Below are 27694 nucleotides of genomic sequence, written 5' to 3' on the forward strand. Positions count from 1 at the left end.
TCCATGGTCAGCTCTGAGCCCAGTGCAGTGCTAAATCCCATGACACGGGATACACGACCTGAGCCGAATCAAGAGTGGGTCGGTCAACCGAATGAGCCATCCAAGAGCCCCACATATCATCAACAATATGGGGAGTTTAATATACACCCAAACATGCATATGCGCGCGCGCACACACACACACACACACACACACACATATCAAGAAAAAGGAAGCAGGAAAGTATATTTATTTAAATTTAATTTATTAAAAACAATATATATATATATATATATATATACACATACATATATACTCTTGTAAACACACAGATAACTTCTGTATGAATATGCTGGAAAATTATAATAATAATAATTTATAATATTTAGCTCTAGGAGATGGATCAGGAGAATCAAGCAGATAGGGAGAGAGATATTTATGCTTTACCTTATATCCTTCCATTTGATTTTTAAATAATACCTGTGCTAATTTCATGAAAGACGGCAGTTGTTTTCAATGTTAAAAGTAAATGTTTTTAGTGTGATTTTGCTTTTAAACTCAGCATCCCAGCCATTCTCTCTTTTATGCAGTATTTTGTTGTTGTTGTTGTTCATTCTGAATAGTGTTTCTTCAAGTTTGACCCCTCAGTTCAAGCAGCACAGGGAGTGACCTGAGAGCATTTGAAGATCTAGAAGGGAAATGTATGGCTGAACACCCAGAGTTGGGTGCATGTTGGAGGGACTGGAATGGGCTGTGGCATTATCAGAAGGTGACATTGGAGTAGGTGGCAGGTCCTCTCTATTTGTCTTGCCAGGTTCCCATAACTGTGGACAGAGGGTATGTGGTTTAGAGTGTGCAGAAATCATCGGGAAAGCTGTGCTTCCTGAAACCTTGGAGATGAAGAAGAAGAAGATTTAGTGGCCCCTAAGTTTGTGAGTCTGTCCTGGAGTCATCAGCTTGGGGGCAGGGCAGGCTCTGTAGGGCTAAACGGAGTCAGGGAGAAGCAGAGAGCAGATGAGGGGGCTGAGTGTTCACAGCTTGGTAGTGGTGATAACTAAGGGTCTGGGAGGATGGCAGCCTGAACGTTGAGAAATTCCTGAGTAGGAGTGTTTAAGTTTTCCCAATGCAGAGAACTTTTCTGGGATCTAAAACTTGATTATCCTCAGGAGGGAAGAGTGAAAGTTTCTTCAGCTTCCTTGACTACATCCCTAGTGTGTCTCTGAACCTGTGCAAATGATTCTCCAGTGTATAACTATCCTTGGGGATGGATAAGATAGAAAAGGAAGGAGGCAGAGAGAATGAGGGGGAGGGAGATAGCTAGATTCCTCTCAGCACTACTTCTGGACTTTTTCCTGAGCTCCTGGGTGTGGACAGTGTTCTTCACCATGAGTGGAGACAGCAGGAGCTGCCCTTGTCTCCTAAGCATGGCTCTTTACTAGCTGTGGGAGCCTGCATGATGCCTGAAGTGCAATAGAACTTTCCAGTCCAGTCTGTTCCCTACAGGTGAGTGTCTTCCAGGTATGCCCCTTGGTGAAGGAGAGAGTTACCAGAGCATTCGCAGGGGGAGGGTCTAGGTTTGGCTGCCAGGTACAATAAGGACACCTAGAGCCTGAAGAGTGGATTAAGGTAGCTGCAGGTTAGATGGCCCTCCATCAAATCATCCCTCCATAGCAGAGAGCAGCTTCACGGTGCCCAGTGCTGGCGATGAGCACACTCTCTGCCATCACCTCAGTTCCTGTTCTCTCATATCTCTTCATCTCTTCCTTTTATCTGCTTGCCTTCTTTTGGGGATCTCTGGGAAGAGAGATTGCAGGTTGGCTGGGCAATGCTTTAGAGAAAAGTGAATGGAGGGAAAGGTAGAAAGGTTGGGTACTCTTTGTTTATTCATTGGTTTGTTCTTTAGCCTGTTAATTGATAATGTCACTTAAAAATATTTATAGAACACATACTTTGTCAGACTCTGTTCTTGTCACAGGTGATAATACAAGAAAGCTAAAGAACTTGCTTCGAGTTACTTAATTCTAATGTGGGATTTTGAGGATGATAAACTAATAAACAGTTAAACACATAATATGGTTTGAGCTACTGATGAGAGCCAATAGAATAAAAATGCAGCCTAACAAGGTTAGAGAGTGAAATTGTGCATGTAGGGGATGCATTGAAGGGGATGTGTGGGAAAGTGCTGTGGAGAGGAGATATTTGAGCAAAGACCTGCATGTAGTGAGGGAAGAAGTCCAGACCTCCTGAAGAACTCAGTATGATTTATATTGATGTCTTCTAACATTTTCTTACCCTAGGCCTCTAGAGAAAATAGAAGGTCGTAGATAAGCATATGCACTCTTTGAGTTTTCCAAGTTGCTCTATTGGACTGAGACCATTGCAGTTCGGTTAGAGCAATAGGCTGCCCATTTCGAGGTTTTGTCTCTGTCTGGAACTAGACATTTGAGACCGGGGGAATATGGAGGATTTTGCCTCTATATCACCACTGTTTTCTTGCCTTTGGTCCAGGGTGGAGACTGCAGTACAGACAGAACTTCCTTCTGGCACCCGCCTCCCCATTGTCATCTACAGAACAGAGGAATAAAAGATCTCAGAGTTAGAGGTCACTAACAGGGAACTGGAGAGGCCCTTCCTGCATGGAGGATGTACATTCACGGATATGAGAAATGGTGGATGCCTTTCATCCTGAGAATAAGGAGGGAGACGTTGATAATCCACACCACGGAGCCAGCTTCCAGAAGTCAGGAAAAGACTCAATATTTTGTCTCAAAACAGTTCTTATGACCATGTCCTCGATAGGTCCCACTTGCTAACAACACTGCAGAGTTCTTAGTATAATTGAGACAGAAACTTAAAATGAATATAATGCAAATGGAACCTATGTTAAAGGAAACAAACAAAAGAAGTAATCATGTCTTTGTGTGATTGGCTAAGGTTGGGATTCTTTGAACTGTTGAAATGTAGCAGGAGTTTGCAGGACATGGATACAAGAGGCAGAGAAGACACTTTTGGGCACTGGAGATGAAGTGTTGGTGGCATGAATGAGCACTTTGTGACCAGGGAAGTGAATAGAATGGCAGGTCAGGACAGGGTTGGAGGCAGGATGGCTGGTGAACTGGGAGATGGGTACATACTGGGTGAGTGGGTTTTCATGCCTCAGGTGTGGTGTTGGTGGCTACTGCTCATCTTTTTGGGCATTTACGTTTACCTTCATAAGTTAACACATATCCTTCATGAAACATTTAATATCAACCTTGTATAAAATAGTAGCATTATGTTGTGAAGACTAGGAGTAGGATATATTTCCTCAAACTGGAATTGCCTTGAATCTTCCTGCGGTCAGAAACTTGTTTTCTCTCTTTTGCTCTTTAGATTTCACAAGGAACAAGAGCTCAGAACTAAATGTTGGGGAATCACTCTAGTGCCACTGAATTTTATCTCCTTGGCTTCCCTGGCTCCCGAAACCTACATCATATTCTCTTTGCTATCTTCTTCTTCTTCTACTCAGTGACATTAATGGGAAACATGGTCATCATTGTGATTGTCTGTGTGGACAGACGTCTGCAGTCCCCCATGTATTTCTTCCTTGGTCATCTCTCTGCCTTGGAGATCTTGGTTACAACTATTATCGTACCCGTGATGCTTTGGGGGCTGCTGCTCCCTGGGATGCAGACAATATCTCTGGCTGCATGTGTCACCCAGCTCTTCCTGTATCTTTCTTTGGGGACCACAGAGTTTACATTACTGGGAGCGATGGCTGTGGACCGTTACGTGGCTGTCTGTAACCCTCTGAGGTACGACATCATTATGAACAGCCGCACCTGCATCTGGGTGGTCATTATGTCATGGGTGTTTGGGTTCCTTTTTCAAATCTGGCCAATTTATGCCACATTTCAGCTTACCTTCTGCAAATCAAATGTGGTGAACAATTTCTTCTGTGACCGAGGGCAATTGCTGAAACTGTCCTGCAACAATACCCTTTTTATAGAGTTCATCCTGTTCTTAATGGCTGTTTTTGTTCTTTTGGTTCTCTTATCCCTACAATCATCTCCTACACCTATATCATCTCCACAATCCTCAAGATCCCCTCAGCCTCTGGCCGGAGGAAAGCCTTCTCTACATGTGCCTCTCACTTCACGTGTGTCGTGATTGGGTACGGCAGTTGCTTGTTCCTCTATGTGAAACCCAAGCAAACTCAAGCAGCTGATTACAATAGGGTGGTGTCCTTGATGGTTTCAGTAGTTACTCCTTTCCTCAATCCCTTCATCTTCACCCTCCGAAATGAGTCATAGAAGCCCTTCGGGACGGAGCAAAGCACTGGTGTCAACTATTCAGGAATTAGTCTTGTCTTAATTATTATGGATTTTATAATGCTCTGAAAAAACATACTCCTCTTTGATCTGCATCATAACCATCATCAAATATTCTGTGTACAACAAAAGCCTTTCAAGTTATGGCCATGGTTTTTAACATGGTTGTTTGTTATTAAAGATTCACTTCTTTTTAAACATATATCCCTACATGTATACATATGTGTGTGTGTATATATATATATATATATATAGTTATAGATATACATATACATACTGTTCTCAAAATATGATACATTTCACAATAAAAGTTAAAAATTAAATGTAAAAATAATACATGTATGTGTGATATTTGTATTTCTGAACAGGAAAAGCTAGGAAAAATATTCCCCAACTGCAAAATGGAATGACTACTCATTTCTAGGTTGCTGATTCATCTCTTCATGTAAAATGTCCTGTGGTTTAGGTTCTCTGGCCATGTAAGCTCCCTACTCCTTCCCTGACTCAAACATATTCTCTCTCTCTCAACAGATACAACAAGACTATTCTTTCACTTCTATAAATGTGACATTTCTAATTTCAGTGATAGATATGAAGACCTAAGACACTGCCCTCAATCACCTGGGGATCTTGTTGAAATGCGCATTATAATTCAGAGGTCTGGACGAAGGCTGGAGAGTCTACATTTCTAATCAGCTTCAGCTGATGTTGATGCTGTTGGGGGTGAGGGTGAGGGACGAATTACCTCTGCCCTTGGTTTCCTGTTCCAAAGTCTGTTGCCTTAGTACTTCTCTGCATATTTTCTTGGCTGGTATAAATCCACAATTCTGGACACCATTACAATCCCAGGAATGGTTGTTTTTTTAAAAGACACATCTCTAATTGGTGGGCTTCCTCAGGGTGTGGGAGGAAGAGCTAGATAAGGTGGTATTCTCTCACCTGAAAGCACCCACATCATGGTGCCTGCTGCCCAAAGGATGTGGGACAACAACAGAGCTGCTGTGACAAGGGAGAGCTGGCCCCGCGGGGTCCCTGGGCTCTGGAGGAGTGTAGAGAGGGCAGAGGAAGAGGCAGCCTCTGGCCCCTCTCACATTCTTCAGTCCTTTCAAGGTTCATGTTACCTGGCCCCTGATTCCTATCCCCTTCAATTGTTCATCCTCTCTTGCCCACTTTCTTTCCTGATTCTTCTTTGTAGCTCTCTTTCTGTGGCTCCAGTTCCCCATTTCACTTCTGCATTCCTCGTTGCCTTTCCCCCTCATGGACCAAGCTTAGCGTGCTGTCATCCAGCTTCCCACAAGGCAGCCCTTGCGCCTCTGTGCCAGCACATCAACCTCACTCACTCTTCCCCTAGTCAGCCCCTCTTTGGTTCCAATCAGTGATTCCCTTTCTGATGTCATAAGCACACATTTTATCCACTATGGCATTTTTGTAATAACAAAATATTGATAACCAAATGGATATCAGTAGGTGACTGGTTAAATAAATTGTTTCACTCATACAATGAAATACTATGCAGCCATAAAAAGAATAAAAAACCTCTTTCTGCAATGATTAGAAATGATCCCCAGGCTGTATTGTTAAGTGAGAAAAGCAAAGCACATGGAACTTAGTATTCACTTTTGGGTAAGAAAGAAGTAGAAATAATATTCATATAATAGCATTCATATTTGCTTGTGGACCACATTGTAAGAAATTAAGAAGTAATTACTTGTAGAACTATGGACAGATAGAATGGGAAAAGAATGAGACTTTTCACTGTTTGCCTTCTAATATTCTCTGTTTTTTTTTTTTTTGTAACCATGTGTAGGTATTGCCTATAAAAATAAAATAATAAATTTCATTTATGTACTTTAAGGGATGTAGTAATTCAATCTTACCTTATTATTTATTCAAATATTTATTTATTTTTCTCTTATTCAGGAGCACCTGCTTATTTATATGAATACATTTCTCTAACTGGAAGATATTGGTAAGTGGAGCTTCTGTTAAATTAAAATATTTTGGAAAATATTCCGGGAGCATAACATAGAAGCCAGGAGCTCAAGAAGAATATCAAGAGAAGGAGGCCTGTGTAGAAGTGACTATATGCTTTCTTGAACTTGGGGTCTCGGTTAGTGTGTCTGATAGGGAAGAAATATCACTCTCAGCAGAAGAGAAGAGGCTGTTCCATTCTAAAGAATCTTGCTCTGTCACACAGTACTTATTTATTTGTATACTAGGTAATTAGAACCAGAGAGAACTATCCATCTAGAGCTCCATACTCCAAAGCAGTATAGCACTGAAGTTAAATACTCGAGAAGCCCAGTGTCTAAACTCCCTATCCCCAACTTTTCAGGCAATAATTTTCTGCTATGCTGAATACCTCTCTCTACTTCCCAAAATGGGTCACAGAAATGCTTGATGTATATGTATGATGTGAACAATAATAATGATATTAACAACCAATGCTTCATATTATGCATGTCAGGAACACTTTTCACATTTAGCCCTAGGGATTCCCTGTTGATTTCACCAAAAAGGGACCTACTTGGCATCCAAGTCCATGCATGGACAGCCCAGAAATTGTGGGGAGTTACTCCCAATTGGATGTAATATGACCAATGAAAGTAGACACCAGTAGATAATTTTTCCCCTTTTCCCCTCTGAGGGATAGTTATGAAACAGAGTTTATACATATCCTAAGGTGTGAGTAGTACCAAAGATCACACAATTAGTTGCACTTAGGGACAGGAAGCTTGATAAAGCATCCTTTTATTGGTTTTACAGTGTTCCATGGTTCATATCTTTTGTCATTCATGCCTGCCCTCATGGACTGTATTCCCCAATGAATAGCCGATAAGTCCTTGGCCTCCTGAGGAAACCAAGCTAAGAAATACTGCGTAAGTCTCACTCTTTAATTTTTACTACTAAACAACTCATTTAAATCATATAAGAACTCCCTAGGGTAACTACTATTATTACTCAAGGAACTCTGGCACAGAGACAAGTGACTTACCCAAAGTCACATTGTTAGTATGCAAAGGCCTAGGATCCAAACCTAGGCAGTCTGGCTCTGGTTTATTCTCTTAACCACTATGCTAGATAGCCTACAGTGCTACATCATGAAATGCTAATTGTTTATCTTTATCTGAGCTACTTGTTATTTATTCTTATATCAGTCAGGATAGTCTAGGTTATGTTGTGGTAAAAGTAGTCTCAAGATCCTTGTATCCCAAACAACAAATGCTTGTTTTTGTTCCCATTATTTGTCTGCTATGGGTCAGTTGCTCCTCTGCTCCCTATCATCTTTATTTTGGTTAAGGCTAATGGGGCAGTCTCTAACTGGGACTTGGCTGGTCTTGAGATAGTGGGAAAAGAGTATGGCAAATCATGGTCAGATTCACCAAAGTAAGGGACCAGGCCAAACTTGCTGTCAGTGTTAATGCCTAATTTCAGCCTAGAATATAAAATTTTATATATATATATATATACACATATATATATGTATATATGTATATGTATATATATATATATATATATATATATATATATATATGAAAAAATTAACTTTATATGTTGTAATTTTCTTGGATTGTTATAGTCTGTTTCTTCCATAACCTAGATACATACTTATACACAGTGTAAAGAAGGGAAAAACTCATATGATATTTGTCTTTCTCTGACTTATTTTGCTTAGCATATTACTCTAGTTCCATCCGTGTTACTCTAAATGGCAAGATTTCATTCTTCTTGATTGCTGAGTAGTATTCCATTGTATATATATGCCACACCTTTATTCATTCTTTAGTCAATGGACATTTGGGCTCTTTCCATAATTTGGCTATTGTTGTTAGTGCTGCTATAAACATTGGGGTGCGTGTGCCCCTTTGAATCAGCATTTTTGTATCCTTTGGATAAATACCTAGTAGTGCAATTGCTGGGCGATAGGGTAGTTCTATTTTTAATTTTTTTGTGGAACCTCCATACTGTTTTCTAGAGTGGCTGTACCAGTTTGCATTACCACCAACTGTGCAAGAGGGTTCCCTTTTCTCTGCATCCTCTCTAACATCTGTTGTTGCCTGAGTTGTTAATTTTAGCCATTCTGACAGGTGTGAGGTGGTATCTAACTGGGGTTTTGATTTGTCTTTTTCTGATGATGAGTGATGTTGAGCATCTTTTCATGTGTCTGTTAGCCATCTGGTTGTCTTCTTTGGAAAAGTGTCTATTTATGTCTTCTACCCATTTCTTCACTGGATTGTTTGGTTTTTGGGTGTTGGGTTTGATAAGTACTTTATAGATTTTTGGATACTAACCCTTTAACAGATATGTCATTTGCAAATAATCTTCTCCCATTCTGTCAGCCTTTTAGTTTTGTTAATTGTTTCCTTCACTGTGCAGAAGATTTTTATCTTAATGAGGTCCCAATAGTTCAGTTTTGCTTTTATTTCCCTTGCCTCTGGGATATGTCTAGTAGGAAGTTGCTGCAGCCAAGGTCAAAGAGGTTGTTCTGTCTTCTCCTCTAGAATTTTTTTAAGTTTAATTAATTTATTTTGAAAGAGAGAGAGAGAGAGAGAAAACAAGTGGTGGAGGGGCAGAGAGAGAGAGAGAGAGAGAGAGAGAGAGAGAGAGAGAGGATCCCAAGCAGGCTCCACACTGTCAGAACAGAGCCCGATATGGAGCTTGAACTAATGAACCATGATGACCTGAGCTGAAATCAAGAGTTGGACGCTTAATTGACTGAGCCACCCAGGCACCCTTCTCCTCTAGGATTTTGATGTTTTCTTGTCTCGCATTTAGGTCTTTCCTCTGTTTTGAGTTGATTTTTGTATATGGTGTAAGAAAGTGGTCCAGGTTCATTCTTCTGCATGTCACTGTCCCGTTTTCTCAACACCATTTGCTGAAGAGACTGTCTTTTTTCCATTAGATATTCTTTCTCGATTTGTTGAAGATTATTTGACCATACATTTGTAGGTCAATTTCTGGGTTCTCTATTCTGTACCATTGATCTATGTGTCTATTTTTGTGCCAGTGCCATACTGTCTTGATGATTATAGCTTTGTGATACAGCTTGAAGTCTGGGATTGTGATGCTTCCAGATTTTTGTTTTCAACATTATTTTGGTTATTTGGGGTCTTTTCTGGTTCCATACAAATGTTAGAATTGTTTGTTCTAGCTCTGTGAAGAACGCTGGTGTTATTTTGATAGGGATTTCATTGAATATGGAGATTGCTTTGGGTGGTATCAACATTTTAACAATATTTGTTTTTCCAGTCCATGTGCAGGCTTTATTTTTGAGGTGATCATTGCAAATATCTGTGAATATACCAAAAAGCATTTAATTGTGCAGTTTAAATGGGTGACTTTTGTGCTATGTGAATTATATCTCAATAAACTTGTTAAAAATAGTATGTTAGATTGTGAAAAAGTTTTATGAAGAAAAGTGAAATAGGACTGTATGGGACCATCTATTGAGGGAGTCTTGAGATTTTAAGTAGGGTTGTCAGGGAAAGCTTGAGAGAATGAAGTACAAAGCCCTTTGGATGCCCATTACAGAACACCCCAGGCATAGTGAACAACAAATGGAGAGACCCTTGGGCAAGCGTAGGTAAAGATGCCGGAATGGAGCAAGTATAGGGAGTGTAAGAGCAAATTCAGTCAGAGAAGTAATCAGGATTTAGATCATACAGAGCCTTGTAAGCTTTTTTTTTAAATTTTTTTTTTCTTTTCAACGTTTATTTATCCTTGGGACAGAGAGAGACAGAGCATGAACGGGGGAGGGGCAGAGAGAGAGGGAGACACAGAATCGGAAACAGGCTCCAGGCTCTGAGCCATCAGCCCAGAGCCCGACGCGGGGCTCGAACTCCCGGACCGCGAGATTGCGACCTGGCTGAAGTCGGACGCTTAACCGACTGCGCCACCCAGGCGCCCCGAGCCTTGTAAGCTTTTAAAAGACTTTTACCTTTTCGAGGAATGAGTTGGAAAGTATTGCAAGTTGTTGAAAAAGAGTGACAGAATCTGTCCAATGTTTTAATGAGATTATTCTGACTGCTATGTAGACAGTTGATTAAAGGCCAGTAAGAGAGAAGGAGGGAGACCACTTAGGAGATTATATCAGTTAGCTTCTGCTATATAAGAGCTAAGCATAAAACTCCAGGGCATACAACAATAAACTTTTATTTTTATGCATTAGGGCTTCAGCCTATCTAGGCCAGGCTCAGCTGGTGGTTCTGCTAATCTCAGGTCAGCTTGTGTGTGAGTCTAAGGGTTGGATGGCAGGTGGCTGGTCTAGGCTGGGTCCACACTGATGTTTCAACTGGGGTGTCTCTCCTCTTCTTCTTGGCACCAGCAGGCTTACCTGAGCACTTTTTCCTCTGATAGTGGCAGGACACAAGAAAACACAGATGGAAATACTAAAGGCCTCCTAAGGCCTGGGCCTGGGCTGAGAACTGGCACACTGAAGTTTCGGTCTCATTCTGTTGATCAAAGCCAGTTACATGGAAGAATCCAGAATCAATGTATGGAGAAGTGCATCACTTGAGGAAATTAGGGCAGAAAGGGGTTGACCAAGACAGCCATAGTGTTTCTCTTGCCTCTCTGAACTTTAGATAGGCTTCTTCCTGACTCCAGACCCTTGCCATCCCTATTCTTAGATTATTGACTTTAGAGCACTTATAATTGTAAATTCTTTTTCTTCACCCTTTACAGACTCAGGAGCAGCTCAATGTGCTTACCCCATTGATCAATCTCTCCATTAAGGTACTTCAGTACTTTTCTGGTAGCACATCTCAGGGCTTAAAAACTCTCCCATTCTTTGTTTTAGTGGAGTTGAATTCAGGCTGAGTTCTGGCCCCCCTCTCCTATTTCAGTAACCTTGAATAAAGTCTTCTAGGCCTGTTTAACTTTGTCTGGGGGAAATTTTTGCTTTGATGGGTGAAAAGTGAATATTTTCAATAGTCTAATTTACCACAAAGACTGTTACAGTGATGTAACCTAGAGATGATAAGCACCTGGATCAGAATGAAAGCAGTGAAGGAGTGGACTGGTCTGTTTTTAAATACAGTTGATCCTTGGGCAACATGGGTTTGAACTGCCTGAGCTCCCTTATACATGGATTTTTTTCAATAAATATACATAATGTACTGTAAATGTATTTTCTCTTCCTTATGATTTTCTTAATCATATTTTCTTTTCTTTAGCATAGTTTGTTGTGAGAATACAGTATATAATACATATAACATATGAAATATCTGTTAATCAGCGTTCATGTTATTGGTAAGGCTTCTGGTCATTAGGAGCTAAGGTTTTGGGGAGTCAAAAGTTATATGTGGATTTTTGACTATGTGACTGTGTGAGGGGTTGGTGTCCCAAACCGCAAATTGTTCAAGGATTCACTGTATGTATATTTTTCTCTCTCTCCCTAACATATATCTATTTAATCCATATTTTCCTAGCGGCAGTAGGATTTGTTTTCATATGATATGTAAAAAACCAGTGCGTTAATGATTATATATTTTCTGGAAATATTTAACTGGAGAATATCAGGAGTCCAGTTATGAACAAAGTAAGCTTGAGATGTCTACTGTTAAATATCTAAGAATATGTTGAGGAGGCAGTTAAATATAAAACCCTGGAGTCCAGGGCAGTTCAAGTTGGATATAGAAATGTGAGTCAAGTGAATGTAGGTGGTATTTAAATCTATGAGAATAGTTGAGTGACCAAAGGAAGCCTATAGATACAAAAGAAAAAAAATAATGCAAATGACAAGGCTCTGAGTTTTTATGATTAGAGACAAGCAAATAGATAGGAATCAACAAAGGAGATGGGGGACTAGTGGCCACACAACTAGACACAAACCAGGAGAATATGGTGTCTCAAAAGCTCAGTGGAGGATGTTTTTTAAGGAGTTGATGAAGAATGTCACATGGTCCTTGGAGATCAAGTAAAGTGACACCTAAGAATTGACCACTAGACTTAGCTATTTGGAGGTCATTGATGACTTTGATTGACATTGTGATGACCTCACAAGCGAAATTCTTGTGAAACATTTTCTCTATCACTCTGAAACTCAGGGAACATCAAAGTGTTTTATATCTTCAACTTCTGAATGTTTCACTGATCCTCATGCTTTATTTGAAACATACATCCTCTAAGGACGCCCACAGCTCCTCTGATGTCATGATTTGTTTTCACTCCTCTCAGCCTGGGTGTGGGTTAGGTGTCTTTCTTATTTATTATTACCTTCTTATAACCACTATACATTTCCCCCAACCTTGGCTTTAAGTTTTGCCTAGCTTTGAAGCTGTTGTTCTACCAGCCATTTTTTCCCTGCTAGTTGCAGTCATCTGCAAACCTTTGGGCCATGTTAGCTAATTTTTTTAAAAGATTTTAATATCTAGATCACCATCATTTTCTATATTTCTACTGTTGTCTAACTAATTCTGGTTCCCAAAGACTTCTGACCTCATCACCTAATACTCTCTTTCTCATTCATTGTGTTACAAACATAGTAGCCTCCTTGGTATTTCTTGAATCCACTGAGAACAGTCTTGTCCCAGGACCAGGTGGAATTACCCAAGATATTTGTATGAAGCAGTTTCTCACTTGCCAGAAATTACTTCTTCAAAGTCACCTCAAGGAAGCTTCCTCTAAACACTAAATGAAAAATAACAAACCTACACCTACACTCTAACAGTCCTTGTCCCCCTATAATTCTGCATTTTATTCATAATACTTATTACCACCTAATACACATTAATTAATTTATTTATTGTTGGTATCATACCACTAGATTATATGCTTTGTGAGGATAGATACTTTGTTTTATTTTCTGCTGTATCGTTAGTACCTTAAAATAGTGCTTGGCACTAAGTTGTTTTTTTTTAATTTTATTTTTTATTTTTTAAAATTTACATCCAAATTAGTTAGCATATGGTGAAACAATGATTTCAGGAGTAGATTTCTTAATGCCCCTTACCCATTTAGCCCATCCCCCCCTCCCACAACCCCTCCAGCAACCCTCAGTTTGTTCTCCATATTTATGAGTCTCTTCTGTTTTGTCCCCCTCCCTGTTTTTATATTATTTTTGTTTCCCATCGTTTATGTTCATCTGTTTTGTCTCTTAAAGTCCTCATATGAGTGAAGTCATATGATTTTTGTCTTTCTCTGACTGACTAATTTCACTTAGCATAATACACTCCAGTTCCATCCACGTAGTTGCAAATAGCAAGATTTCATTCTTTTTGATTGCCGAGTAATACATCCCACTCATTATATGCTTTGTGAGGACAGGTACTTTGTTTTATTTTCTGCTGTATCCTTAGTACCTTAAAACAGTGCTTGGCACTAAGTTTTTGAGAGATTAGGTAATTTCTCCAAGGCTTCCCAAATAGGAAATGAACAGAACAAAGATTCTACCAATAGATATCTAATTTAAGGTGTATGTTTTTAACTAGTACATTCTACATCATTTTGGCAGTATCATGGTAATACAAGATTAGTTACAGCTAAATGATTCAGTATTAATCAGAGACCATCATACAGGAGTGAGAGGAAGGATGCCGAGCATCATCTGTCTGTAGCTTCAGGGCTTTGGAACAGAGAAGCAAAGCTCCAGGCAAGATGGTAGATAAAGGGTAAGGGTCAGAGTGAATTATTCTAGAGTAAGTGAGTTACACTTCAGGAGAAGCAACTGGTGGCATGCTTAGTTTACTCAAAGCCACAAGATAAATCATGTCACATTATCCTTAAGTATCAATTTTATTGATGGTAAGTAAACATTGTGCATATTAAAGCAAATCTATCTTCAATTTCTTGCATGAGCTTTCTATAATTTTTAGCATACAGATCTTTTACCTCTTTGGTCAGGCTTATTCCTAGGTATTTTATGGTTTTCAGTGCAATTATAAATGGGATCGATTCCTTTATTTCTCTTTCTGCTGCTTCATTATTGGTGTATAGAAATGCAACCAATTTGTGTACATTGATTTTATATCCTGTGACTTCAGAGGTTCTAGCCGTTTTTTGGTGGAGTCTTTCAGGTTTTCACAAAATGGAAAAACATTCCATGCTCATGGATTAGAAGAACAAATATTGTTAAAATGTTGATACTACCCAAAACAATCTACACATTCAGTGCAATCCCTATCAAAATAACACTAGCATTTTTCACAGAGCTAGAACAAACAATTCTAAAATTTGTATGGAACCAGAAAAGACCCCAAAAAGCCAAAGTAATGTTGAAAAAGAAAACCAAACCTGGAGGCATCACAATCTCAGACTTCAAGCTGTATTACAAAGCTGTAATCATCAAGAAAGTATGGTGTTGGCACAAGAACAGACACATATAGATCAATAGAACAAAATCGAGAACCCAGAAATGAACCCACAAGTGTATGGCCAACTAATCTTCCAAAAATCAAGAAAGAATATCTAATGGGAAAAAAAGCAGTCTCTTCAGCAAATTGTGCTGGGAAAACTGGATAGTGACATGCAGAAGAATGAACCTGGACTGCTTTCTTACACCATACCCAAAAATAAACTCAAAATGGAGGAAAGACCTCAATGTGAGACCGGAAAACATCAAAATCCTAGAGGAGAAAACAGACAACAACCTCTTTGACTCCAGCCACAGCAACCTCTTACTTGACATGTCTCCAGAGGCAAGGGAAACAATAGCAAAAATGAATTATTGGGACCTCATTAAGATAAAACGCTTCTGCACAGTGAAGGAGAAAATCAGCAAAATTAAAAGGCAACTGACAGAACGGGAGAAGATTATTTGCAAATGACCTATCACATAAAGGGTTAGTATCCAAAAATCTATAAAGTACTTATCAAACTCAACACCCGAAAAACAAATAATCCAGTTAAGAAATGGGCATAAGACATGAATAGATACTTTTCCAAAGAAGACATCCAGATGGCTAACAGACATATGAAAAGATGCTCAACATCATTCATCATCAGAAAAAGACAAATCAAGACCACAATGAGACACCACCCATCTGTCAGAATGACTAAAATTAACAACTCAAGCAACAACGGATGTTGGAGTGGATGCAGAGAAAGGTGTCCCCTCTTGCTCTGTTGGTGGGAATGCAAACTGGTACAGCCACTCTAGCAAACAGTATGGAGGTTCCAAAAAAAAAATTAAAAATAGAACTACCCTATCGCCTAGCAGTTGCACTACTAGGTGTTTATCCAAAGGATAAAAAAATGCTGATTTGAAGGGGCACATGCACCCCAATGTTTATAGCAGTGCTATCTACAATAGCCAAATTATGGAAAGAGCCCAAATGCCATCGACTATGAATGGATAAAGAAGATGTTATACATATAACATCATAGTTGACATAATAGTTGAGTGACCAACTCCTTGCAGGAGTTATAGTCTCTATGAGAGGGTATGGTAAAAGTGGAGGGTAAGACTTTTGCTGCATTAATACTCAGCCTGTGCTGAAGGAGACCCAGGAAGTGAAGCAGGACTATTCAGAAGGCACAGGTCACCAAAGGATATGGCTTCTGAGGATGGGATTTGGCAACAGCAGGGAAAATAGGTAAAGGTTACCCATACCTGATGTTTTCAGGCCTGAACAGTACTGATCTGTCAATATCCGAGGACAGGGTTCAGTGACTTTGGTCATTGGACCATTAGCTCACACAGACAAGATGGGTGATTTGAATGTAAGTCAGAGTCATGGAAAGTATGTTTTTGACAATTATAGAATTTTTTTTTAATTTTTTTTTCAACGTTTATTTATTTTTGGGACAGAGAGAGACAGAGCATGAACGGGGGAGGGGCAGAGAGAGAGGGAGACACAGAATCGGAAACAGGCTCCAGGCTCTGAGCCATCAGCCCAGAGCCTGACGCGGGGCTCGAACTCACGGACCGCGAGATCGTGACCTGGCTGAAGTCGGATGCTTAACCGACTGCGCCACTCAGGCGCCCCTGACAATTATAGAATTTTTGAAGCACCTGATTTAGGCATATTTTTATTCCCATATTTTAAATGAATAAACAGAAAATCTGAGAAATTAAGTGGCTTTTCTACATTCAGCTTTTAGCAAACTGAAGAGCCACTTTGATAAAGATCTCAACTTCAAATCTTCCACAGAGTGCTTCCCCCATTGTTTATTGCCACGAGGGACATAGTGGGAGTTTTGTTTAATATACACAAGAATTTTGTGATGGGGGTATTACTGCCTCATTTTATAGGTAAAGAAATTAAGGGACAGAAAGAGTAAGAAATCTGTAAAAATTCACATTGTATATTGGAAGCAAAGTAAAAAACTCTAATCCAGTGGCTTAGTAAATTTCTATTGCTTGAAAAAAACCCATACACTGCTGCCCAATAAGGTCACATTTACCTACTCTCTTAAGGATCCAGCAGCCCCTGCACCCCCAGGAATGAATTTAAAACAAAGTGTTCATATTCCCCATGTGCTCCCTACCCCCACCCCTCCCCCACCTTAGCCCACTGGGCTTCTTTTAGAACCTTCACAGAAGTATGTCCTCATCTTGGGTGAAATTTGGGCTGTCTGCTAGGGAAATTACTAGATGTCTACATTTCCTGACTATGGACATCTGAAGTTTGTTATGTCATAAAACAGGAAGTGTGGCAACAACTTTCCCTTCTCAAAACAGAAGGGCTGCAGTTTCCTTTCTATTATCTGGATCGTGGGGATTACTTTTGGTGTAGAATTCTGTTTATTTCTTTATCTACCATAGACTCGGCCTCTCCCCTCTCCTCAACTGCGGTATTTATTCTTTGCCAACACCACAAAAGAACTTGTGTTTTCACAGAATACTGATATAATTCTAACATCCCCTCCACCCCAACACATATTATTGCTGGTAGCTTCCTTTAGGCAAGTTCTAACACTTAATGTATTATCTCATTTTTTAAAACTATAGGTGACCATGAAAATTGGACAAAAATTATGAATCATAGGAATATAGGACTAGAGCTTAGTAATAAAAAATAAAATGACGATTTTCTTTGACATATATCTGATGATATTCATAGTCATTGTGGTATGTTGTTACTAGACATAAATTGGTGAGCAGTTCACTTAGGTGACTATAATTTCCATTAGTTTTACAGTCTTCCCTTATGGCTTAATTCTTGTTACTCAGAACACACAGGCATCTCTTTTTTCCATTTACTGAGAAAGGTATGTAGTTAATTTTGTTGCAAGTGCAGAGAATAGCCAGGATGCTCCAAGACTTTTCTACCCTTTTCTTGCCTTTCTTCCAGTGTGGCCAAATGAGCTCTGTTTCCTCCTGGAAATGATTTCCATTTGTCTCTGGTGTTCCCTTGGTACTACTATATGCCTACTTTTTGCCTACTCCGCATGCTTCCTTGAGCAGTCCTCCTCATTTTTACTCTTTGGTCAACTGGACCAGCTCTGAGTTGGTGTGATGCCAACATGGATAAGGCTGTGGCATCTTTGGGTCACTAAGCTGTACCTGCTCATAGAGTCTCTCTAAACTGCAGGCAGGAATATCTTCTGAACACTGGGGTCCAAGAGACTATTACAAATTCTTGAAATATACTAGAAAAAACCATGATCAAGAATAAATATCTACTGAAATGGAGATTCAGCTCAAGACCAGGAAAATTTAAGCATGAGTATGTCTTCAGGGCTTTGTTGAAAAACATTGATCAGTTTGCTTGGTCATGTTAGCTGTCTGATTATTTTCAAAGGGGTTTTCTGGAAGATTCCTGCTCTGGCCAGACCTTTGTCCATTCCCATGAATAAGCCAAGCTTGGCTCCAGGAGCCCTTCCCCAGGCCTGACCTCAATTCAGACTGAGGAGGACCTCTGCTATCCTATCTTGGGTAGGGGTGGGATGCATGTGAACATGGGTCTCTTGGGAACACAGGTGAAGTCAACAAGCTGAGTTTATCCCTCTTCTACCCTGGCTACTCTCTAAATCATGTTTTTGCCTGCTCAGTCTGCACTTTCTCTGTGGTCCTGGGTATGTGCTCTGAGGATAAAACAGACCTGGTGGCAATAGGCCAAAATAAACCCTGTCGATCAGTCAGAAATGCTCAGTTCTATACAAACAGACCTCATCACTATATCAACTGAGTTGTCTATCTAAAAGTGACCCTGTCTCCTGGAGGTGACTGACATCCAGTCCTCCAAAGCAGAAGATCACTTCCAACACAGGCAAGGGCCTCTCATAGTAGAGAGATGGAGAAAGGGATCATTGATTAGATGTCTGGTACAGATCTAAAAAGAGTCACAGCTATGACACTCATAGGAAGTGGAGTGTTGGGGGGAACTGCTGACTCAGAATGGGAAGTTTGTCTCTGTTATGTGTATGCAAGTATATTTGTGGAGGGGCTGGAGCATTAGCCCCAAGGATTTGGTCAGGGAGCTCTGCCAGTAACCCGTGGAAGATGGACACAGTAATTTGATGTTCTGTATTTCCTGTACCAATCCCAATCATATTCTTTTTGCTTTCTCCACAAGTGTGTTTGTTATTCTTGTCAGAGGCCACAGAGAACTGCAATCATTTCGCCAGCTTCTCACAAATCCAGCGCAAGTTGATGTTACATGGTGCAGCATCGAATGTATTTGTTAGGCCTATGGTCACGCAGTCGAAGTTCTGATGCTGATTGATAATGCTAAATGGGAAAGGAAGTGTGGTTAAGGCCCATTGTTCCAGTCCTGCCTTTTGCCAATTCCAGTCCCCCTTCTCCTATCCCCAAATCTAGCCCTACACTGGCCCTCTTCTGTGAGCCTTCTCACAGCCTTCTCCTGTGAGGTGGACTCACAGTCTTGGATTAAATCACCCTCGTGCGTGGTAGAAACATCTCATCTGTCTTTGTCTCCTAGAAATAATGTTTTAGTACTGTATGTGCTATGTTCACAGCAGGAGGATCGAGAGGTTGCTCTTCCTTTCCTAGGCACCAGCTGGCTTTAGGAGAAACTCTGTTGGCCTTTCCCCACCTCTTTTTCTGCCATTCAGCCCCTTTCAATCTGACTGGAAAGGGTCTGGTTTCATGGAAATGTCATGAGTTTTGGAGTCAAGTGGATGTGGCAGAGCCACAATTTAATCTACCCAGCTTGGTGATATTCAATACATTTTTAAGCCTCCCATCCTCAGTTCACCTGTCTGTTAAATGAGAATTAATAAAAGCTTTGTCTACAGCATCATTGTGAATACTGCAGGAAATGACATGAGTAAATGCTTAGCAAGTGCCTGGCATTTAGTAGACATTGAATGAATCTTCCTTGCCTTCCTTCTGTGAGAAGCCCAATTATAGGCTGGGGAACTGACTTGCTTTCTGTCTGACTCCACATCTTCTTGTGTATACCAGGAGTGTCACATTCTCCACCAACACTTATGTCCATGGAATGATACACAGGAGGTAGCTCTTGGGAATTGAGGTTCATAGCTTTAAGGTATAGACAGTTGCTAATAATAAACTTCCTTTACATAAAGAAGTCCCATCTGAGGAACTTGTAAAAACTTCGTAATAAAATGTAGTCTGTGAGTTAAAAGAGACTTATGAGATATATCAAACAAATGGTATATATGTGCATTTGTTTGCATCTTGATTTGAACAGAAGAACTCATTGGATGAATACTCTTCTCTCTACTTAGAAATGTTTGGCATTTTCCTTAATAAAAGTTTGCCAAAAATGTGTCTCTGGGAATAGGTGCACTGGAAGAAAGGAGAGGAATAAAACAAAAAGCCAAGTCTCAGCTTTTGTGCTCTTCCAGGATAAACTCACTGAATCTCAGGTCTGGTCTCTTTAGGCAAACTAAGATCCTTAGAAAAACGTGAGATATTCACATACTTGCCATTGAATGGGGAGTTGTTGATCCAACGCCATGTTTTCTCTGTATCCTGGTATAAGCCAATAAAATACTTCTCAGCACCAATTATGTCCTGCAGAAATTTCTAGAAGTTAAAAAATAAACAGTTCAACAAAAAGGTTTATTTTTTATTTTTTATTATTATTTAAAAAAATTTTTTTTCTGTCGTCTCCCTTGTGCCAAAAGGCCCTGATTATATCTGATTCTGGGAACAGGAAGGCTGGTAAGGGACTCTGGGGCTGGCTGTAGCTGGCATCACCATAAACCCTAGAGTAGTTTTCGGTATACACAGAGCATCAGGATCACCTAGAGGTCTTGTTAAAACACAGCTTGATGGGCTCCTGATTCCTGGGAGGTCTAGTTTAGGGGACCAAGAATTTACATTCCTACCAAATTCCCAGGTGATGCTGATGCTGCTTTCCAGGGACCACACTATGAAAATGAAGAGGAAGGGTACTATATGATCTAAAAAGGGACAATTTCAAATAATTCTTTTTTTACTTAGCATGCCTCTGTTTCACTGCCAGAAATCTTACATTCCAAATGAGGTTGGATTGAGTGAATTTCTTGAATTCTTAGCAAGGCAATATAGTTGGGGAGATTTAAAAGTATGTTGAGAAATAATCAGTGAATTTTGAGTATTTGCTAAGTTGACACCAATCTATGATATCTTAGTTTCTTTATTAAACTAATGAATCACAAATCACTCTAGCCAGAAGTCTGGGAGTCCCTGGGCTCTTTTCTGTACTCTTTATAAACCTCCTATCGTAAGTGAATGGGTATCCAAGTTCACTTGGATATTTCTCTATCCCAGGGCTATTGGCTTTATTCCTCTTTTTCCAATATTCTCCTTCCCTGAAATGTCTCATTTCATTATTCTTTAAGATTAATTACTGTATTTACTTATTTAACAAAGATTTCTTGAGTATCCAGTGAGCCATTGTATGAGGCCAGGACATGGAAACAAATTGGTTTCTCCTTTAAAAATTTATGATCTGAAACAAGGGTTGGCAAACCACAGCCAGTGGTCAAAATCCAGACTTTAGCCTGTTTTGTAAATAAGGTTTTAGTGGAACACATCCAGGCCCATTTTTTACATATCATCTATGGCTGCTTTGAGCTACCAGGTTGTGATAGAGACCGTATGACCTAAAAATATAAAATATTTACTCTCTGACCACCTGACCATTTTTTAAGAAAAATTTGCTGACAAATGGTTTAAAATAAGGTTTCTTAACCCTTAACTCTCTTGCACTGATCCATGGATGGTTATGAAGGGGATTCATGAAGCTGTTGGAACTTTACTCAAAATATTATGCTTATGCAGTGTTTCTGGGAAGAGGTATATAGCTTTCATCACCATTGTTAAAATGTCAGTGATCCCAACATGTTGAAGATCCACAGGTCTAATAAGAGAAGATAGATGAGTTAATAAGCATAGTGAGGTCTCCCAGGTGTAGAGCTAGGGAATATGTACTAGGTATAGAACAGACAGAAAGGAGGAAGTGATCAATTCTACATGGATTTGGGGTCTTCTAGAAAGATGAAGTGATACTTGAGATGAATTCTGAAAAATAGCTGTTTGTCAGGAAAATGCTAGGGGAGGATGTGGGATTTCCTGGAAAAGGGAGCATCCGATCACAGGTGGACTGCAGGGCGCCTGAATGTGGTTATGTAGAGGGAGAAGGGAGGCTGGTGGAGAGACAAGACTGGCAAGAAGGGAGGTGCTAGACTACACAAGGCCTTATATGTCATGCTAGGAAAACTGGACTTTAATCCATGTTAATTTGGAAAATGGCACAGACAGTTTAGAGTCTTAGAGATATTTTTGTGTGGGTTCTATGGAGGATAAGTAAGAAGGGACAAAATCGGGGGTAAGGAGAGGAGTTGGAAGAATTCTGAAGAAATCCAGGTGAGAGATGAATAATTTTCTTTGGGGACAGAGAGGAAAAGAGTTGGTTAGCAACTAATTTAGGGGAGAAGAGAAGAGGTAAAGTCTCAGAAAACCATCAGCATTCAATCTTGGGTGACATGACTACTCACCAGTATTTGGATCACAAAAGGAGGAAGAGCATTTGAGGTAAAATATAATTTGGCTCAGTTTTGAACATGATGAGTTTGGGGTGCTTTTGAAAGATCAAAGTGGATTTTGATATACAGTCTGGTCTAGAGAAGACTAGCTAGGGATACATACTTGAGATCACTAGCAAATTGTTAGCATGATGAGCTTTTTCTGCAGAATGCCAAGGATGACACTTGAGATGCACCAGAACTTGAGGGTTGAGTAGAGGAAGAGTCAATTTCCTCTACTCAACCCCCTTTTCCCCTCTCCTTTTCTCCTTTCTTCCCCACAGCTTACTCCTGGTTTTCTACTGTAAGGCATTTCCCCTTAGCCTCAGAGGATCTGTAGCATCCTGACCCCTGCTCTTTGTTGGACACCTGTCACCAAGATTCAGAGAGGGCCCTCTTATGGGTTCTCTTCAACCACAGCAGGACTTTATAGATGAGAGGTGAAAGATAGAGGGCAGAGAAGCAGCCGTGGAGTATGTAGCACATGCCTACCACTCAGCAGATGCTGGGATTTGAAGGAGAGGCAATGATCAAGAAGAAAACTTATGATCTAAAATTGATTAGAGCATGGGTTTTAGAGTTAGAGAGAACTCAATTCAATCCTGTCCTGTCATTAGTGTGTGTACAACCTGGGTCAAATTATTTTTCTCTACCCTAGCTTCCTCATATACAAGATATGGGTAATGATACCCCCTCATAATCTTTATGAGGATAAAAAGAGGTAGTAAAATAAAGGTTTTTCCATTGTGTTTGCCATTTTTACTATCCTAACTGTATACCACTATCCCAGTTCTATGACTTGATTCTTTCATGCACATCAGCTCATTTGGTCATTCCCTGCACTTTAAATGTCCTGACCCATCCTGAGGACTGGACCAGTGCACTGCTAAGCTTCATGGGAGAGACGATACAGTGTGGATTTCCCTAGCTCAAATGACCTGAGGAATATACCCCACTGCTACTGTATTCTCCTACCTTCCGATTCAGAGCAAGGAGCTTGGGCTCTCAGCCAGCCACCTTTCCATTTCTCACCTCCACCCTGCCCCTACTCTACCAAATCACCCCACCATCTCCACCTGCGGAGGCTACTGTAGCATGGGCTTTTCCCAGTGCACTCACCAGTTTCTCTGGTGTGTTGACAATGGCCAAAGTGGATCCTTCTGTTTTGCAAAAGTCCCTGCTTTTGTTCCAAGACATTTCAAAAGGGGACAACCAAAAGCATTCTCCTTGGTGAAAATACCACCTGTTGGGACAGACTAAAGAAATGCGACAAAAGAGAGTGTAGGATTAGTGGTTTGGAGCGTGAACCCTGGAATGGAGTCATAACATAGTAGGGGATGAATGTCTTTATAGCAGTTATATCTCTAGAAATCATCCTCAATCCAGGAAGAAATCCCATGCAGTCTAGTATTAGTTTCCCTGTGGACAACATGACAGGGATGAATTGGAAGGTCTTTATGGCCCTTTGGGGCAAAAAAGTTCCATAAGAAAGGAGGCAATGGGAAAAGTGTCTAAGAATTCAGCACTTAAGAACCTCATGTCGAGGGGAGATAATTGTCATGCACTTTACCTGTTCCATAGCTCTGTGTGGGAAGTAGGGTGACATTACTGCTCCCGAAAGTCAGTGGGACTGAAACAAAAAGAAATTCTGAAGGCAACTGCATCATGAATACAACACAGAGCGGGTATTGAGTCCCTGATTTGTCTCTGGACAGTGGCAAAGACGAGACACTCTTGGCCACCCCCTGCGAGAATTTTTCATTTTCTTTCTTTGAAGCTTCCAGCTAACTACTACTATTTTTTGTCATGCCCTGCACCCCAAGTCCTATTTCATATCTGTGTGTGTGTGTGTGTGTGTGGCAGTAGGTGTGAAATGTTGAGAAAAAGAACAGGAGAAAAGAAGAGGAGTGGGTGAATTTAGTACCAGGAGGGAAATTTCTCACTCCTTTCTATATATACTTTTGACAGTGTTCCCCTCTCCCAGGCGCTGTTTGGAGCACTGCCCTCTGGGCTCCACAGAGCAGGTGCCATTCATCCCATGTCTGATCTCCCAACACCCCCCCTCCCACCCCACTCCCCACCCCTGTGAGCCCTCCTTCTGCAGGCATCTCTTGGCTCCTTCTTATGGGAACCTGTCAATTCTAAGAATTGAGGCTAATTGGAACTAGGTTCAAGACTGGGGGTACTGGCAGACATGGAGGCAGGTGAACATTCCAGAGATTTCCTACAAGCAGAGTCCGTTTATTTCTTTAAATATAAATAGGGGAACTGATAGGCCTCTAAGAAGCCTCATTTTCCCCGGTTGGCCAAGCAGATACTGCAGTGGCTTCAGACGCTGGTCAAAACCTCTCCTCAGCTGCCCAGTTATTTGTCTTGTGTGGTTGAAGACCAATTTAGTTTACCCAGACACCAAATCAGCAACTTAAATTATATTAATGAAACATACAAGTGAGCATTCACTTTTTATTTCAGTCCCCAGCTCAAAGGCTCTTTGTAATGTAAAATAACCTGGTTTTCATGAGAAACTATTTTGGGATTATAGCTGCACAGAACTTTGTAAGTATTTCATGAATATTTCCTCCATTTAACTCACTGTTCTGGGAGCCTCAGCTGATATGAAGATGAACAAGAAATTATCTTTCTCCTAAAGATGTTTGTAGTAATTAATGTTTTAAGAGGAAGTGAGAGGGAGGTCCTTGGAAAAGCTTTATGAGGAGGAGGTTTGATAGGGAAAGCCCTCGTTTTTGCCCCTTTGCTTCTGGCATGGGGCTTTGTGCTTTATAGAGGACAGCTGACTGGTATCTCCTGTTCGCATTCTTCTGTTGGTCTAGCAGAGTGATCGGCACACAAAAAAATACCAATTATAATCTTTGAGTTTTTTGTGGGACATGTTTTTTTTATGGCAATTCCTGTAGGTGTACAACATGTCAGAGTTTATAAGGTACTTTCTAATTACATTATAGTAATTATATACAAATCATCCTCATACCCAGGAGGAAAACTGAGGATCAGAAATTTCAATCAGCTTAGTCTAGGTTTCCCATCGATAAAAGCAAGGAAGTTAATTAGATCCTTTTTCTTCTGGGAGTGCTGCACTTTCCCCCCTCACTTTGAGATATAAACATTGTGTAAGTTTAATTAGGTGTACAAGGTGATGATTTGATCCATGTATATATTACAAAATTATTAACTACACAGTAAGGCTAGTTAACACCCCCATCACGTCACATAATTCCCCCCCCCCCTTTTTTGGTGGTGAGAATATTTAAGATTTAGTCTTTTAGCAACTTTCAAGTAGTGTGTAATACAGTCTTGTAAACTATAGTCATCACACTATACATTAGATCCCCAGAATGTATTCTTCTTATAGCAATTAGAGTATCTTTATGGACCCTTCCTGCAAATGAATTTCTTGAGAAAGAAGGGCTGGAGAAAGGTCTGTAAGAAGTCAGCACACAAGAACCTGGAGGTGCAGAGGAGATACTTGTCATGCACATTACCTGTTCCATAGCTCTCTGTGGGAAGGAAGCTGACATTACTTCCGCCAAAAATCTGTGGGACTGCAAAGAAAATCAGTTGTTGGCTCAGTCCCAAAGGTGGCTACACGATAAATATAACAAACCAACATCACTGCGGGGGCTTCTGGGGCGCCATGATTGTTACTGTGTGATCAGAAGCTCTCTGACTCAGGTCAACAAAGATGTGTAGGTGGGGTTTTTTTTTGTAAATGTGTTTACTTATTCATATTCATATTTTCTTCCTGCTCTCTTCTGTGATAGGAAATGCAGCTTCAGTTTGAGTCAGAGGGAAGACACCTTTTACTCAACTGCCTCTTTCACTCATGTTTCCTTCCTCATTCATGTTCCCTACCAGTTTCTGGGGCTGGAGAAGATTCTTGCTACAACTGCAGTGAAACCCTTTGCTATGGAGACTCTTCTCCTAAGCATCTGGATGGAAGTTTCTATGGACACAGGGGGAAATCTGTCCCCTAGTAAGATCCCATTACCTTATTATGCAGCTCTTACCTCAGCCCTGTCATTGGGTTGAACTGACACTGATTTTCAAGTTTGAGCAGCAATAAGAAGCACTGACAAGTATTTTGCCTCAGATTACCCAACTAACATTGTAGTGGCGAAAGCTTTGTGTGGTGTTCAACCATCAGACACTGGTCGGTTCTACATACCCAAGGCAGACCAAGGCACCTGGCCCATTGTGTGTGCTGGGAAGTGAGACAAGTATTGTCAGTTGCCCCTACACTGGGTCCCTGCCCTCAACTGGAAAGACTTAGGCGCGTAACCTTTATATTCAACTACACATTTTGGGAAAAAAGTCAAAGAACAAGACCGTATGAGGTTAGGGTAAGAGGTTGTTCAAATACTCACAATAAAGCAGGAAAAAGGTCATTCCAACCATTTTAAGCACCACTATGATAAGCCCAGAGATTATCATATGCCAATTCATGATGAAGGAGATGAGAAGGCCTGTGGGGATTAGAGCGCAGTACCACATTCAGAATCTGGGAACAAGGCTTCTTTCCAGCAGGACTTATGCCTCTTTTCCAGAGCACCCTTGGGGGGCTTTGAAGGCAGGCATGCCATTGACAGCTAGCTACAAGTATGAGAATTGACCCATGCCCAGAAGATGCATAGGATCTTGTACTGATGGAATGCTCCCTCTCCTTCACCCACACTTTAGCTCTAGACTTTATCCATGTCTATTTGTGGCCTCCTAAACTCTGTCTAATGAAATAAATCCTCTCCTGGACTCTTTGAGAACCTTTAGCTTTGAAATGACCCTGATCTCTGGGACCTACTCTGTGGTCTTGGCCATACAGACTACAGCTGTCAGAAGACCCAGTCTCTAAAAGCCTATGCCAGGACTCTGACAGACAGGACAGGTGTCTCCGAAGGTCTTGGCATTGGGGAAGGGCCAACAATCTGTGCCGAGAACAGACAAACAGACTCACCTGCTCTCTCTTGGGAAGGTTGGCTTAGTTTGCAGATGGGGTCTTATGCTTGGTGTGGTGGGGAGAGGCACCTTCAGAGAATATGCTCCTTCTGTTCAAGCACCGTCCTTCCTTCTTCACACAGTGTTTCTATCTTAGCAGCATCCCTGAGCAAACACTTCTTCCTGTTAAGTCTTCTTGGCAATGGGAGTGGGTGGGGCAAGGAGGAGAAGGGAGTTTTTAGACTCTGCAAGAGGAAGCTTCCTGCCAGAGGGGATCTAGTAAAGGGGAACATTTTTAGAGGACTTTGGAAAACCACCTTGACACAGACTCACCCTTTCTATGTGTCTGAATCTACTTGAAATACAGTAGAAAGGAAAGGTAGTAAAAGGTTAACAAATAGGGAATCTGGGTGAAGGATATCTGGAAATTATTTGTACTTTCCTTGCAACATTTCTGCATAGCTGAAATTATGTCAAAAATAAAAATTTTAAGCAAAAGAAATCCATCTGAAGTCACTAATGTTAATGAGAAGGTCCACTCACTGTCTGCTCCATTCACTGTCATACAGCTCTGC

At 40.6% G+C, this 27694-nt stretch overlaps 3 protein-coding genes across 8 annotated transcripts in view; 2 read left to right on the forward strand and 1 right to left on the reverse strand.

Annotated features, from left to right (window-relative positions):
* Nucleotides 1-27694, forward strand: part of MGAM (maltase-glucoamylase) — a 224283-nt gene that overhangs the window by 53481 nt on the left and 143108 nt on the right. For 4 of the 5 annotated variants that reach the window (XR_007146932.1, XR_007146931.1, XM_047833086.1 and 1 more), the window contains exon 3: nt 6210-6258. The gene's annotated coding sequence lies outside the window, so the exon portion shown is untranslated. Of the gene's footprint in view, nt 1-6209; nt 6259-11004; nt 11025-27694 lie in introns of those variants that run through there. The other variant, XM_047833073.1, reaches the window with a different exon arrangement.
* LOC125151755 (olfactory receptor 9A4-like) lies at nt 3382-4321 on the forward strand. The gene is given in 3 exon segments (XM_047833179.1): nt 3382-3997; nt 4000-4260; nt 4263-4321. Coding segments are annotated over 3 exon segments (936 nt in total).
* CLEC5A (C-type lectin domain containing 5A) lies at nt 17311-27300 on the reverse strand. 2 transcript variants are annotated; one of them, XM_047833228.1, is made up of 7 exons: nt 27139-27300; nt 26555-26653; nt 25673-25732; nt 23743-23802; nt 23292-23428; nt 20084-20187; nt 17311-18903 (listed from the first exon to the last, which is right to left on the reverse strand). In XM_047833228.1, the coding sequence occupies exons 2-7, from the start codon at nt 26631-26633 to the stop codon at nt 18789-18791; spliced, it is 555 nt and encodes a 184-aa protein (XP_047689184.1). In that variant the 5' UTR covers nt 26634-26653; nt 27139-27300; the 3' UTR covers nt 17311-18788. The 2 variants fall into 2 exon arrangements, with proteins under 2 accessions (XP_047689184.1, XP_047689191.1); XM_047833235.1 differs by lacking the exon at nt 25673-25732.

Source organism: Prionailurus viverrinus, chromosome A2 (genome assembly GCF_022837055.1).
Source record: "Prionailurus viverrinus isolate Anna chromosome A2, UM_Priviv_1.0, whole genome shotgun sequence".
NCBI lineage: Eukaryota > Metazoa > Chordata > Mammalia > Carnivora > Felidae > Prionailurus > Prionailurus viverrinus.

Excerpts from the sequence above, each read along its gene's own strand:
- CLEC5A (XM_047833228.1), bottom strand. The coding sequence starts at position 26,633 with ATGAATTGGCATATGATAATCTCTGGGCTTATCATAGTGGTGCTTAAA. Across the intron at positions 23,803-25,672 it reads CACAGAGAGCTATGGAACAG|TCCCACTGACTTTCGGGAGC; the intron begins GTAATGTGCATG and ends TTTTTGTTTCAG. Across the intron at positions 20,188-23,291 it reads TCAACACACCAGAGAAACTG|AAATTTCTGCAGGACATAAT; the intron begins GTGAGTGCACTG and ends TTTAACTTCTAG.